Source organism: Myxocyprinus asiaticus, chromosome 1 (genome assembly GCF_019703515.2).
Source record: "Myxocyprinus asiaticus isolate MX2 ecotype Aquarium Trade chromosome 1, UBuf_Myxa_2, whole genome shotgun sequence".
Taxonomy (NCBI): domain Eukaryota; kingdom Metazoa; phylum Chordata; class Actinopteri; order Cypriniformes; family Catostomidae; genus Myxocyprinus; species Myxocyprinus asiaticus.
In genome coordinates, this window is record NC_059344.1 from 53,989,013 (window position 1) to 54,002,725 (window position 13,713).

The 13,713-nt window shown below is 38.2% G+C and overlaps 1 protein-coding gene across 7 annotated transcripts in view; it reads left to right on the top strand.

Moving 5' to 3' along the window:
• Positions 1-1,628: 1,628 nt before the first annotated feature.
• Positions 1,629-13,713, top strand: part of LOC127441137 (nuclear factor 1 B-type-like) — a 126,772-nt gene continuing 114,687 nt past the window's right edge. For 4 of the 7 annotated variants that reach the window (XM_051698354.1, XM_051698373.1, XM_051698358.1 and 1 more), the window contains exons 1-2: positions 3,587-4,058; positions 7,537-8,068. In XM_051698354.1, coding sequence (XP_051554314.1) covers positions 4,029-4,058; positions 7,537-8,068 — 562 coding nt within the window. In that variant the 5' untranslated portion in view covers positions 3,587-4,028. Of the gene's footprint in view, positions 1,958-3,586; positions 4,059-6,994; positions 7,146-7,536; positions 8,069-13,713 lie in introns of those variants that run through there. The other 3 variants (XM_051698362.1, XM_051698367.1, XM_051698370.1) reach the window with 2 other exon arrangements.

The following is a 13,713-nucleotide window of genomic DNA, read 5'->3' on the forward strand; positions in this document are numbered from 1 at the left end:
AGTTTATCGGACAGATTGATATAGAATTTAAATAGTTGGATGCAATGGTGTGGTTAAATCATACAAGGAATAAATACACACATTTCGTCGACTGATTTTGTAACATCAACCCAAATGAAAGACAAAGTAGGCTACTTTGAAAATTATTTTGTAAATTAAGAGAAATTATATTAACACGCTATATCACTAAAAAAAAAAAAAAAAAAAAAAAACCTCATAGACTATCATGTGGCATTGCCAATATAGCCTAGTATAGGCTAAACAAATAAATAAATTCAAAATAACATTAAAATTCAAGCTGTTTGCGAAAAGGATTGTGATTTTAATTATTTTATTTGTTTTATTTATTTGTAGGTGACATTATAATCCCTATACATACAGTTTTATTACTCTCATGTATCTCGTTGTTTGTTTATGATAGTATCTGGTTAGGTGACCGCAGTTGCTAATTCAGCAATCGGTCAAAACACTCATTTGTAAATATGTTCATATTAATGCGCGTTTGATTTTTATGTTGTTAGACTCATGTATCTGTGTGGCTTTAAAACGGTGGTGTGCTGGTTTGGACCACTGCCATCATTGTGCTCTCTAACAGTGGTCTGTTTCTCTTTAATATCTGACAAATCTTTTTTGAAAATAACAACAATAATAATAATAATAATAATAATAATAATAATATATATATATATATATATATATATATATATATATATATATATATATATATATATATATATATAAATATATATATGAATGATAATAATAAAATATAAAATAGCCTATCATAATATATAATATTATTATAACATATATCCTAATAATAATAGTTATATAGTAGCCTACACACACACACACACACACACACACAGACACACACACACACGCGTATACAGTATGCTGGTATTTATCAATTTGTGGGGACCAAATATCCCCATAAGGATAGTAAAACCCGAAATTGTTGATGTTGTGGGGATATTTTGTCTGTCCCCATGAGGAAAACAGCTTATGAATCATACTAAACGATGTTTTTTTTAAATGTAAAAATGCAGAAAGTTTTCTGTGAGGGTTAGGTTTAGGGGTAGGGTTAGGGTTAGGGGATAGAATCTATAGTTTGTACAGTATAAAAACCATTATGTCTATGGAAAGTCCCCCCCCCCCCCACACACACACACATATATATATATATATATATATAACAACAAACAAACAACAGTACGAAAAGGAAGGAGCACCGTTATTATCATCATCCTTTATTTTAATGTGTTTTTATTTTTTTATTTATAATTATTTATTTGCAATTTTATTGCTACCACACTTCAAGGAAATTATCCACCCGGAACCATTTGTAATCCCCAAGGCCAAAATGCACAAAGGAATTTGACCTATATTCAGCCACTAGTCTCAATTTCGGTCGGTCTCGCTTTGATGGGACTTGGTCAGTGTTAATATGCAAATAGTGACACTGCCTGCCGGGCGGAAGTGAGGGGCCTTGGACATGGAACGCAGAGCGTAGCTCCGCCGGTGCGCCAGCCAATCAGAAACGAGGATGTAATTCCAAATGCGCAGCTACGTTTGGCTGCTGCGAGCAGCAACAGCGACGACAGACTGAGTAAAGGCGCAGACCTACCCACTTCCAAAAACTCAGCCTATTCTGGACCGCGTTCAACTCCACCACCAAAAAGCTATCCAAAAAGACTGACTCGCAGAGGAAGGAAGATAAAAAAATATCTGAGGTGTTCGCTGACTTGATTTTGCCGCCTGTCTGCCAAGAATTCTCTTCCGGTGTTCATTTTTGTAAGCACTACAACGTGAAAAGAAGAGAGAGAGAGAGAGAGAGAGAGAGAGAGAGAAATAAAAAAGCACACATTTTTTTGAACTTGAGACATGTGAACGTACCGGCTTCAGTTTCAACCGGCGTCCAGGAACCCCCTTCAGTTTCATGCAGTACAGTGCGATGGTACGGTACTGTCTTACTAACATTTGTGAATCTCTTTCTCGAGTTACTGTGTTGCGCGCATGTAACTTCAGCACTGTCTTTAGCGCAGTAGCCAGTTCCATGTTTTTAACTAATCGAGACACTTTCAAACTTGGCACTCGAGGAAAACGATAGTAGCCTAGATGTTAGATTGTTTATGTCATGTATTGGCAGCCGTCCTATATGGGTCATATCATTGTGTCAGAAGTGTGTATCCGCTCTTGGCATGCATCATGTGTAGCTTAAAACTCTTCCCCCCTATTGAATAGCAGTGCACTTCTGGCACGGGGCAGTAGCGTGAATACCTGGACAAGTCGTGTTGATATTTACTCATGTCACCATTTCTTATATACGTAATAACAATTGCATCGACTAACATTTATGACATAAATTATTATTTAAATCTGAGAAATAATGCATTATGCACAAATTGTACAAAGACGTTAACCCCAGTAAAGGCGTTTAAGAGTCGCCGAATGTTCGCGTCCACAAATCGAATCATTGTTTTACTAAGAACGTTGTTGGACTTTGTTGTGCAGCGCTAGAAGTAACATTCTTGTAACATTGTAGCAACACTGATAGAGCGTCCCTTCATAAAGTCGTAATTAAACTTTTGCGGACTTCAGAGTTGGACGGAGGGGGTGGGCTTTGACTTTGATACAAGATGCTAATGTAACGTGATGGGAATCATTATCTGTCCAGCAAACAAACCATCCCTGTGCTCATCTCTTACTGGGATACGTGACGCAACCGTGCACTTCTGTTGATTTCTGCAGTTCCTTCAGCTTGTTCATTTTTTGAGTTCTATTGCAGGAGCACACTTGCATTTGCATCATTAATAAACCGTGCTTTTGTGTTTCAGAGCTACGTTTCCAAGTGTGTGATGTAATACCAAAGGCTTTATGTTTTTTATGGCTTTATGAGTAATGCAATTGTCAAAGCCTGAACGTATTTGTTTCTATTAGCTGATAGTGTAAGTAAACTTAAGACAACCTAGACAAACTAGGCATATCAGATGAATACCTATTATGACTTGGGGTGAAAGTCAGAAATAGTTTTCTTCATATCAGGCAGATCATTTTTGCCTGTAGTGAAATGATCTGATAATAAATGCAGAATATTGTAGGCTACATATGAACTGCGTCTTTGTGAAGACGATGCAGCCTATAGCCTAACATTTCAAAGTCAATTGGAAATAAAATAAGATTTATAACTACTGAAATATGCAAATGAAAAATGTGAATAATCATTGTGCATTTTTTTTCTTTATTGCAAACATATTTGAACGTTCTAAATCTGTTTAAATTGTCATTGAAGGACCCAGCAAACCAATCCTTATGTCGTTTATTTATAAAGGTGCAGAACTGAAGCGTCTCGCAGGCTGTGCTTCATCAAATTGACATAGTTTTACGTGCCTGCCGTAAAATAACGACGCTTGGATAAAAAGAGGGAAATTGCTTAAATCTTTGTCAATGTCATGGTTTGAGGTGCTGTCGAGGTGGGCTGGAGATATGGCATATGCGCTTGCTGGAAGAGGAGGAGTGTGACTGTGTAATTAAAGGGGGGGTAAAAATTCTTCAGACTGATGTGTTAGGCTCCAGCAGACTAGAGGGTGTTACCGGCTCATATTATATCAAGTTTGAAAAGCAAACATAGGATCAGAAATGAGCCGCCTTCAAGTTTTCATATTGCACGTGTGATATTTTTTCAAGGTTCCTCTTTAAAACTTAACTCTCAGATTCCGGCAGCGTTTCCCTTTCAGCTGCGCGTTCAGCGCATCGCACTCGCTGTGGATGCGTCTAGATTCACTCCGTTTATAAGCGTTAGTGCTCTTAACTAGCCGCTGGGATCGGTTAAATGCTGAGTGTGGAATCTCCAGTTCTTCTCCACTGCCGGATAACACCGTGGCTTTTTTGAATGAGGATATCAGGTCTTACTCAGACGTGCACGGTGGGGCACGAGCTCTGAAGAATGAACCGATAATATAAATCATCTGTGAGATCCTTCAGGACTTCGATAACCGCGCGATCTATTTACTCCGGCGAACAAGGTCATGATGTATTCGCCGATTTGTCTAACACAGGTAGCCTATTTTATACTATTCTATATTTGTGTATCTCTGAATAGGCAATTGCTTAGACTATTTATTTGCGCATTATTCACTGTGTTTTGATTACTTGTAAAATTGCTGTAGCCTATAGGCTATGTATGCAGTGCACTGCATTTTATTTATTTTATTTTTTTAACAAAGTTTAATATCGTGTTTTAATATCGAGCGAGAAGATCGGTCTGTTGCGAATTAAATGCAACCTTAAAGCTCGATGTTAATTTTAAAGCGCTTTCTTAAAAGTTTGCATTAAAAACAGAATGGCGGACTCTGTTAACTTCAGGGTTGATTATTAGTAGGCTTCATGTGAGAGAATGTACTGAGCTCACTGAGCGTCTCTCCCGGCAGATCACATGTGTGTAGTGAAAGACATTCATCTGAATAATTGCTGAACAACTTTGGTTCAGTAGACCAAAGTTTACTCAATAGCTTGTTGCTACTATTTCTATGGCATTCGCAGTTAGCCAATTTATTTTGCGTTCAAATTAAGATCTCAATCAAGGGCTTGATTAAACAAAGCAAAGATTTATGAGCCGAACGACCAGGATAGACCTTAATTCCGGGGAGATGTGTCATTGTTCATCTAAACGCTATTTCAAACGTAAATGTAAAGACAGTGCGTTTGAACCTTTCGTTTCCCTCAGTTTTGAGGAAACCTGCCTCAGTTTGAGCCGGGAGCTCCTCTCTCACACAGTAAATTAAGATGAAAACAATGATAAGGTTGATTCAGCGGTTGGACAGAGTCCGCCGGGTTTGGCTGACACAATTTTACTGTTTATATTTTACTTGGCATGAGAGAGTGATTGACTGAGATATGGTGAATACAGGAGAGATCGCGAGTCTGTGGGGCCCACAACCTCGTGCCAATATTGTGCTGGACATTTAAACTTTTAAAAATAAAACTCAATGCAATAATGGGTTTAATGACATTCCTAAACATGATGATAATAAGAAATACATTTGCTTAACTACTAATATTATGGCAACTTATCAGTGGGATATTTTTTATTTCAAATTCGGCTACTTGTTTAAGGAGATAATTGATTTTAATATTATATTGTTGGGTTATCTAACAAAACTTTTATTTATTTATTAATTATTATTATTATTATTTATTATGACAGGAATAGTAATGGTTTTGAAATTATTTTTCAAATAATTTAATGTGGTCAAAAAAAAAAAAAAAATGTCAATAAATTTTGGTCAATAAATTTATAGCATATCTATATATTGTCCAGTGCTTTTTTCAGTATGTGTGCATCATTTTTGGGGAGAGTTATTGTGTGGTTATGGACATTTAAAGGTTGCATTAAGGTGTAACGTGAAAGAGAGAATTAAGGATATTTCAGGATATTGCTGTTCGCAAGCTATAATGTGAAAAACTGACTGCAAAGTATCAGTAATCTGATGTTTTGTTAAAAAAGGAACACTTTAAATGGATTTGAGAGTTATTTGATTATATTCCTGGACTACACCACATTCTGCGAAAACTCGCACTATTCGCCGAGTTACATTTTTCTTCTGCAACACACACCATTGCATACTATGGTGTGAAGGATTGCACATACATTCCTAAATTGTGCAGTTTTGTTGCAGAGTTGCATGGTATTTATATGGTGGTTGAGTGTGGGCTATGTGTGTGGGACTGTCACTGAGATTCAGGTAGTGGTGTGCTGGTTGTGGTTTCCCAAAGAGCTGCCGCCCGCCTGCACACAAAACAATATGTGGTTTAACTCCTCTCCGATCCATTCACTTCAGTCCTTGTTCATATTTCAGTGCAGTGGTGGGAAAATGAAAGGGGTTTGCAGAGCGTGTGAAGGGTAGTCTTTTTCACCTTCACTTGTTGAGATTTTTCACACTTTATGATGTCTTCGCACCTCTTTTTTTTAAAACATCTTTCCCATTGTTAAGAATGTACAGATTTTTGAAAAGATATTATGAATGCCGTTTTATTTGTTGCAATGGAAAATTATAAAGGGTAGCTTCAGAAAGTGTTAGGGGTTGCCTTTCACTGATTACTGTTAAAAATTGGCCCTGCTATTCTATTTCATGTTTTAAAACATGATTGATATTGCTTGACAATGTTGAATAATTTTCTCATGCCGTGGAGATTATATGTGTGGACAAACATTGACCAAATGTTACTCAATGGTCTGTAAAATTAGCAATTGCGTTTACTCGGTTTGTAGTGTAATGCTACATAACATGTTGGGGCATATGAAGAGAAAAAAGGCTTATCTTCACATGTGTGAATTAACCGAGAAGCTTGTTTGAGGAGTCAGACTGCTATAGTTTTGGTTTGGCATTTTAATGCCACTCTTACCAAATGGCTCTGGGGCCCAAAGAATGTGCCTTTTGTGCCAAGAATTTGTTTTCATTGTCCATCTTGGTTTGATTTTGGAGGGGCTCAGACTAATTGCGGTACATTATTGCTTACAAATTAAGTGATTTCCAAGGACCGCAAACACCTCCTCGTAGTAAAGAGAAATAGCCTCTTGTTGAGGGTGTAAAATTGATTTTTTTCCCTGCCTACTTTTCGCTTTTCTTCACTGTTCCCTTTTTAGTTAAAAGCCTTGCACCGTACTTCTGGCCTTGAGAAGGTTTGTTCTCTCATTTTAGACAAAAGACATGTACCCATTTGTCTTGATGTCTTTGCAATTGTGCTTAAGGATAGCACTCTCAGCTGTCCTTGTCTAAGGCATTTGGATACTCTCTATTGGGTTTTCCAGGATTCCGAAAGGTTCTGCAGGGCTCAGTGGTATAGGGGCTGTTTCAGGAATGCAGGACGCTTTGATAAGGGATCTGAAAGTATGGGGGGTGCTTGCTCTCCTGTGCCAACACATGAACTGGTGCTTTGAGCATGGCTGAAGAGACGGAGAGCAAACAAGAGAAGAGGTAGAGAGAGAGAGAGAGAGAGAGAAGGGCAGTGAGAGAGTGTTGATTCTGTAACTGTCTGCTCGAAGCTGGCATGGTGCGGGCAGACGCGGTACAGTGGCATCCTTTTTCTGTGTGCCTCCAACACCTGCAGGCAGGCCAGCACTTACTGCAGTCGGAGTGGAAATGGTAGATGTACCTTTTATCTTGATCTTTTAAAATCTCATTTTGTATAACTTTAGTTCTTAAAAGTTCTTTAAAGGAGGAAATCAGAGACAGGATATTGGTAGAATTAAGATGGCATACTTTGTAACTGTTAAAGTTGAAAATTGTTTTTGTGGACCATTAACTGGTCACTTGTATCACTTCTATCTGCTTTTTGCATCTTATAAATAGTCCTTGTTCGCAGTGTTTTCTAAAGATTTTTTTCTGTTTTGTTTTTGGCCGCACGGGCTGTTGGCTAATTCAGACGGGAACCCTTGCCAAAAGGTCACTTCTGCCCCTGCTCACTTTTTTTCTTTTTCCCCTCTCTCTCTCTCATTCTCTCTCTCTCTCTCTCTCTCTCTCTCTCTCTTCACAGGATGAGTTTCATCCCTTCATTGAGGCTCTGCTCCCTCATGTCCGTGCCATAGCCTACACCTGGTTCAACCTGCAGGCGAGGAAACGCAAGTACTTCAAGAAGCACGAGAAGCGGATGTCCAAGGATGAGGAACGGGCCGTAAAAGACGAGCTGCTCAGTGAAAAGCCTGAAATCAAGCAGAAGTGGGCGTCCCGTCTCCTGGCCAAGCTGCGCAAGGACATCCGGCAGGAGTACCGGGAAGACTTTGTGCTCAGCGTAACAGGCAAGAAGCATCCATGCTGTGTTCTCTCCAACCCTGACCAGAAGGGCAAGATCCGCCGAATCGACTGTCTGAGGCAGGCTGATAAAGTGTGGCGGCTGGACCTGGTGATGGTCATCCTGTTCAAAGGTATTCCACTGGAGAGCACAGATGGCGAGCGACTGGTCAAGTTCCCGCACTGCACCAACCCGGCACTTTGCGTCCAGCCCCACCACATCACTGTCTCGGTGAAAGAGCTGGACTTGTTTCTGGCGTACTATGTTCAGGACCAAGGTAAGCACAAGAAAGATGGGAACATGGGGTGGGGGGGGGGGGATGTAGGTTTGGAGATAACACTTCTTGACATGATTCATTTCTTGTGATACTTATAGCAGGTTAAAAAGACGAAGACAAACTTTTATTTTGTAGAAACAAAATAAAATAAATGTAATTACTATCTGCAATCTATGCACTTTACCAAGCGATTATTATTTTTCTCATACATATTCATATAACAAACATGGTGAAAGTTCCGATCAAATCTATTTTGGTATATTTAAATTTATAATATTATAGAGTATGTGGTTTTTATTTATGGTTTTACTTTTGTAATTTAAAATGTTTTACATTTGCACTTAAAGAACTCTTTAGCGTCTCTAACAGATTAGTTTGCATATAAAAGAAGTGCATATGAAAGGAGAATGAGTGAATAAAGTCTCTTTGGAAGCTCTGTACATTTGTTAGAATGAACTAGACACAGATACTTGGCATTATTCCCACGAAGCGGTTTAAGACAAAAAGAATTTAACACGGTACAAAATTTTCTTCAGAACTAAAGAGTATATTTGTCTAGTGTGAAATAAACATTTCAAGTGTTGCCACAAATGGCACAACTGGCCAATAGCAACATACTGATTTGTTTTATTTTTATTAATATATATATATATTTATTATTATTACCCTTGTTTGATATTAATGTTTTTTGTAAATTTGTTCTGATCATTTTCATAGTTCTTCTACTCTTTTGTTTTGTGCTTGTTTTTTGCTAAAAGCAAAAGAAAAGAAAAGCAAAAATAGGTCTAAGGAACTCTTCTGTACTTCTACATTATTCATTTAAAAGGCTTTTATTCAAAGCAACTTACAAATGAGGAAAACTACAAAGTAAACTATTCCTTATATTTATTCCCACTCTTAAGGTTTTCTGTTTGAAAAATATTAGACATCCTCCACATTTTCCACAGAGCACCAATTCAAATTATGATGAAAATCACAACATAACAAAGTGTATTTTAACATTGTAAATGTGTTCATGTTTTCGGCTCATGTTTTCTCAATGTGTTGGGTTATCATCAGGCATGGCACCTCCATTTTGTGAAGCTGAAGTGCCAGGGTAAGCAGAAGGCAGAGCGGAGGGACAATAATGGTTGCCACTGGCACCATGGTTGGCATCAGAATGTCTTTTGTATCTTTGTAAGATGGCGTACATTCGCCCTGTTGGCACTCACACTACAGCCTAAATATCTTGTATGCTGCTCTGAATAGACTAATAAAGAGTAGCCACTTTTGTCCTGTTCAGGAAATAACGTTAGTGTGTAACCTTTTAACACTAGTAATTTGTTTTATAAATGTTTACAGTGATTTTGAATATTGCGAAGATTTTTATCCTTTTGTTGCTAGAATGATCTTGGAAATCGACTAATGTTATGAATGTTGATATAAGGAAAAACACTTGATATAATTTACATTGTCACCTTTTAAAAGTGTAAGAGGCCATATATTTAGTTTCAGCAAATGAATATTGGGTTCTCCATCAGAGGCTTACCGTGGCTAGTGTGGCGTGTTTTGCCTCTAGTATCCAATGCCCATCGCTAGACAATGGCCTCACATTGTGCCAGTGTACCCAGGGTGGCCATTTTGTTATCGTTGTGCTAGGAGAGTGGTAGGGAGAGTGCCAGGGAATGAGGATGGCGGTTGGTATCAAACCCTATTTGTCTGCTTGCAGCATGCCTTTGATTCGTTAGTTGGCATCCGCAATGCAGTGGGCACTGAGGAAAGTTTTCTGAAAGCGTTTGACATTATTCACTTCCATCAAAAGAAAACAGAATTTAAAGCAAAAGGAAATCTTTACCCACTTCATGAAGGAAAGTATGATTGTGGTCTGTGGTTGTGAATTGAAAGAGTAAATCGTGTTCAGTGCTCGGATGATTTTTGACAGTCATTTGCCAGTGAAGGAAAGCTCTTTTTAAGGTGACAACCAACCACTACTGCTTTTGTTCCATTTGTAATGTCAAGGTTTTACTTTTAACTTTTTAACTAGCTCATTTAGCAATTCATCTTGGGATCTGATCTGGTTTAACTGTTTTAGGTGTTTTAGCGCTAACCCCAATAGCTGGCATCCGTAGAGGCATCATACAGTTTGCCACGGGTTTATGGGTGAAGGCTTAACAGACCAGCCAGCATTTGCAATAGTACCTTGGTAAATACCCTGCTGAATGCCCATTGAAAAAGTGGTGGAGAGGACAGGAATGAGGGGCAGCAGGCTTGCGGGTGGGCATCGTGCCATGCCCTGCCTCTGTACTTCACAAAGCCTGGCCATGCCATTGTGCTGTGCCTGTGTGTGAGCTGTTCAGCTCCATTCTCTCGTAAAATGGTTATAACATTATCAAGATCACAGTTGTAAAAATAGTTAGATATAATTCAGCACCTCTTTTAAAGCAACACTGAATTTTCAGTGAATATTAAAAAAAGGCACTTTGAATCTGATTGCGTTTTTTTTTTTTCAGTTGGCTTACTTCCACTTTTGTGATATATTACAGTATTTTATACTAATATCGTTTTGTAAATAAAAGGCTCATTTGGCCAAATGTATTTTTTACAAGTTGCTTTGAAACTCTTCAGATAAAGTTTCTCGGACTATTGCAACATTGGCCCAGCTAGTCAAGTCTGTACATGTAAACTGATGCTCATTTCACTTCAGAACTCATAAATCTCACTTGCCAGGCCACATTTTAGACAATGGAATTATGCTCATAATTTGCAATGTATCATTGGTGATGTTGTTAAAAATCAAGGTTACAATGAGGCACTTACAACGGAAGTCAATGGGGCCAATTTTTTGGAGGGTTTAAAGGCAAAAATTTAAAGCTTATAATTTTATAAAAGCACTTACATTGATTCTTCCATTAAAACTCACGTATTATTTGAGTTATAAAGTTGTTTAAATAATCATTTTTACAGTCATTTTAGGGCTTTTGTGTTTGTTGACATTACATTGTCATGGCAATGAAGTTGTAAAATCAGCTATAACTTTACACAGAAAAGGTTAGAAGGTGATTTTATCACAGTAAAACCATTTTTCACACATATTGTTTATGTCTTGTGTCTATGCTTTTGAAACAGTAAGTATTTGCATTCAATAATTGGCCTCATTTACTTTGTTAGTCATTGTAAGTGCCTCAAATTTATTTCCCACAAAATAAATTTTTGTGGTAATCCACATTACGCCACAAATGCTGCCGATTGAACTTAACTTGTATTGAACCCGGAATATTCCTTTAACGCACCTTTGTTTTAGCGATTGCTGGGTTTTATACTCTGTGAAAAAACATTGGTTGGCTTTATATGCTAGAACAGTGACTAAGCAGAAATAGATTTGAAAGGAGACCAGACAGTTTACAGTTGAAGTCAGAAGTTTACATACACTTAGTTTTGACAAGTTGTTTAGGATATCTACTTTGTGCATGACACAAGTAATTTTTCCAACAATTGTTTACAGACAGATTGTTTCACCTTTAATTGACTATATCACAATTCCAGTGGGTCCGAAGTTTACATACACTAAGTTAACTGTGCCTTTAAGCAGCTTGGAAAATTCCAGAAAATTATGTCAAGCCTTTAGACAATTAGCTAATTAGCTTCTGATCGGAGGTGTACTGAATTGGAGGTGTACCTGTGGATGTATTCAAACTCAGTGCCTCTTTGCTTGACATCATGGGAAAATTTAAAGAAATCAGCCAAGACCTCAGAAAAACAATTATGGATCTCCACAAGTCTGGCTCATCCTTGGGAGCAATTTCCTACGTTCCTAAAGGTACCACGTTCATCTGTACAAACAATAGTACGCAATTATAAACACCATGGGACCACGCAGCCATCATAACGTTCAGAAAGGAGATGCATTCTGTCTCCTAGAGATGAACGTAGTTTGGTGCAAAAACAACAGCAAATGACCTTGTGAAGATGCTGGAGGAAACAGGTAGACAAGTATATAGATCACAGTAAAACGAGTCCTAAATCGACATAACTTGATAGGCTGCTCAGCAAGGAAGAAGCCACTGCTCCAAAACCACCATAAAAATGCCAGACAGCAGTTTGCAAGTGCACATGGGGACAAAGATCTTACTTTTTGGAGAAATGTTCTCTAGTCTGATGAAACAAAAATTTAACTGTTTGGCCATAATGACCATCGCTATGTTTGGAGGAAAAAGGGTGAGGCTTGCAAGCCGAAGAACACCATCCCAACCGTGAAGCATGGGGGTGGCAGCATCATGTTTTGGGGGTGCTTTGCTGCAGGAAGGACTGAGGGATACTGAAGCAACATCTCAAGACATCAGCCAGGAAGTTAAAGCTCATTCGCAAATGGGTCTTCCAAATGGACAATGACCCCAAGCATTCCTCCGAAGTTGTGGCAAAATGGCTTAAGGACAACAAAGTCAAGGTATTGGAGTGGCCGTCACTAAGCCCTGCCCTCAATCCGATAGAAAATTTGTGGGCAGAACTGAAAAAGCATGTGCGAGCAAGGAGGCCTACAAACCTGACTCAGTTACACCAGTTCTGTCTAAAGGAATTGGCTAAAATTCCAGCAAATTATTGTGAGAAGCTTGTGGAAAGCTACCCAAAATGTTTGACCCAAGTTAAACAATTTAAAGGCAATGCTTCCAAATACTAACAAAGTGTATGTAAACTTCTGACCCACTGGGAATGTGATGAAAGAAATAAAAGCTGAAATAAATCATTCTACTCTACAATTATTCTGAAATTTCACATTCTTAAAATAAAGTAGTGATCCTAACTGACCTAAGACAGGGAATGTTTTCTATGATTAAATGTTAGGAATTGTGAAAAGCTGAGTTTAAATGTATTTGGCTAAGGTGTATGTAAACGTCTGACTTCAACTGTATATCAAACAAATATATTTCATTTCTGTTTTTAACCCATGCCATTAATTTTCCATCCAATTCTGGAATATGTTTGTAAGCTCCAGCTCAGTGTTTAGATTTTCTTTTTAAACTTGTGACATTATTTTTCAAACAGACACAAAACCTCTAAAATTCTAGTGTTAATTAAGTGCTGGTTCAAGCCTGTTATTAAATATTAACATTTGATTGGCAGTTGGTTTGTTTATAATATCTAGTAATTAAGTAATTAACAATCAAAATGTCAATTTTAGTTGCTAAATCTGTTTTTTTCCCCTAGGAAATATCAACTCTTAAATGCACAATAAATAAATAAATAAATATGTTTTGGAGGCACAGTCAGTGTACCTCAACAAACCGAAGGTGTTACACAATCGCAAGAGCTTAACGTAGCAATAACTGTCATGGTCCTGTCACTCTTTCAGTCTGGGTTTTTGTGTGACAGGACTGTGACATCGTCCCATGTCTGTCTTGTGTTTCGTTGTCTGTCTTTGTGTGAGCGCACGGTTTCAGTTTTGATTTCCCTGCCATGCACTCTTCGATCTGTCTTCTTTCATGTCTGGAGCATGGTGTCTGGATCCTGACTTCCCAGTCTGGTTCGGTTTCGGTCTGTGTCGGGATCCGGACACTCATGCCCCATGTTCTGTCTGTCTTTGTGTGAGCGCATGGCTTCGGTTTTGATTTCCTGCCATGATTTCCCTGCACGAGATGGTCGGTCTCGTGTCTCATGTCCAGAGCATGGTG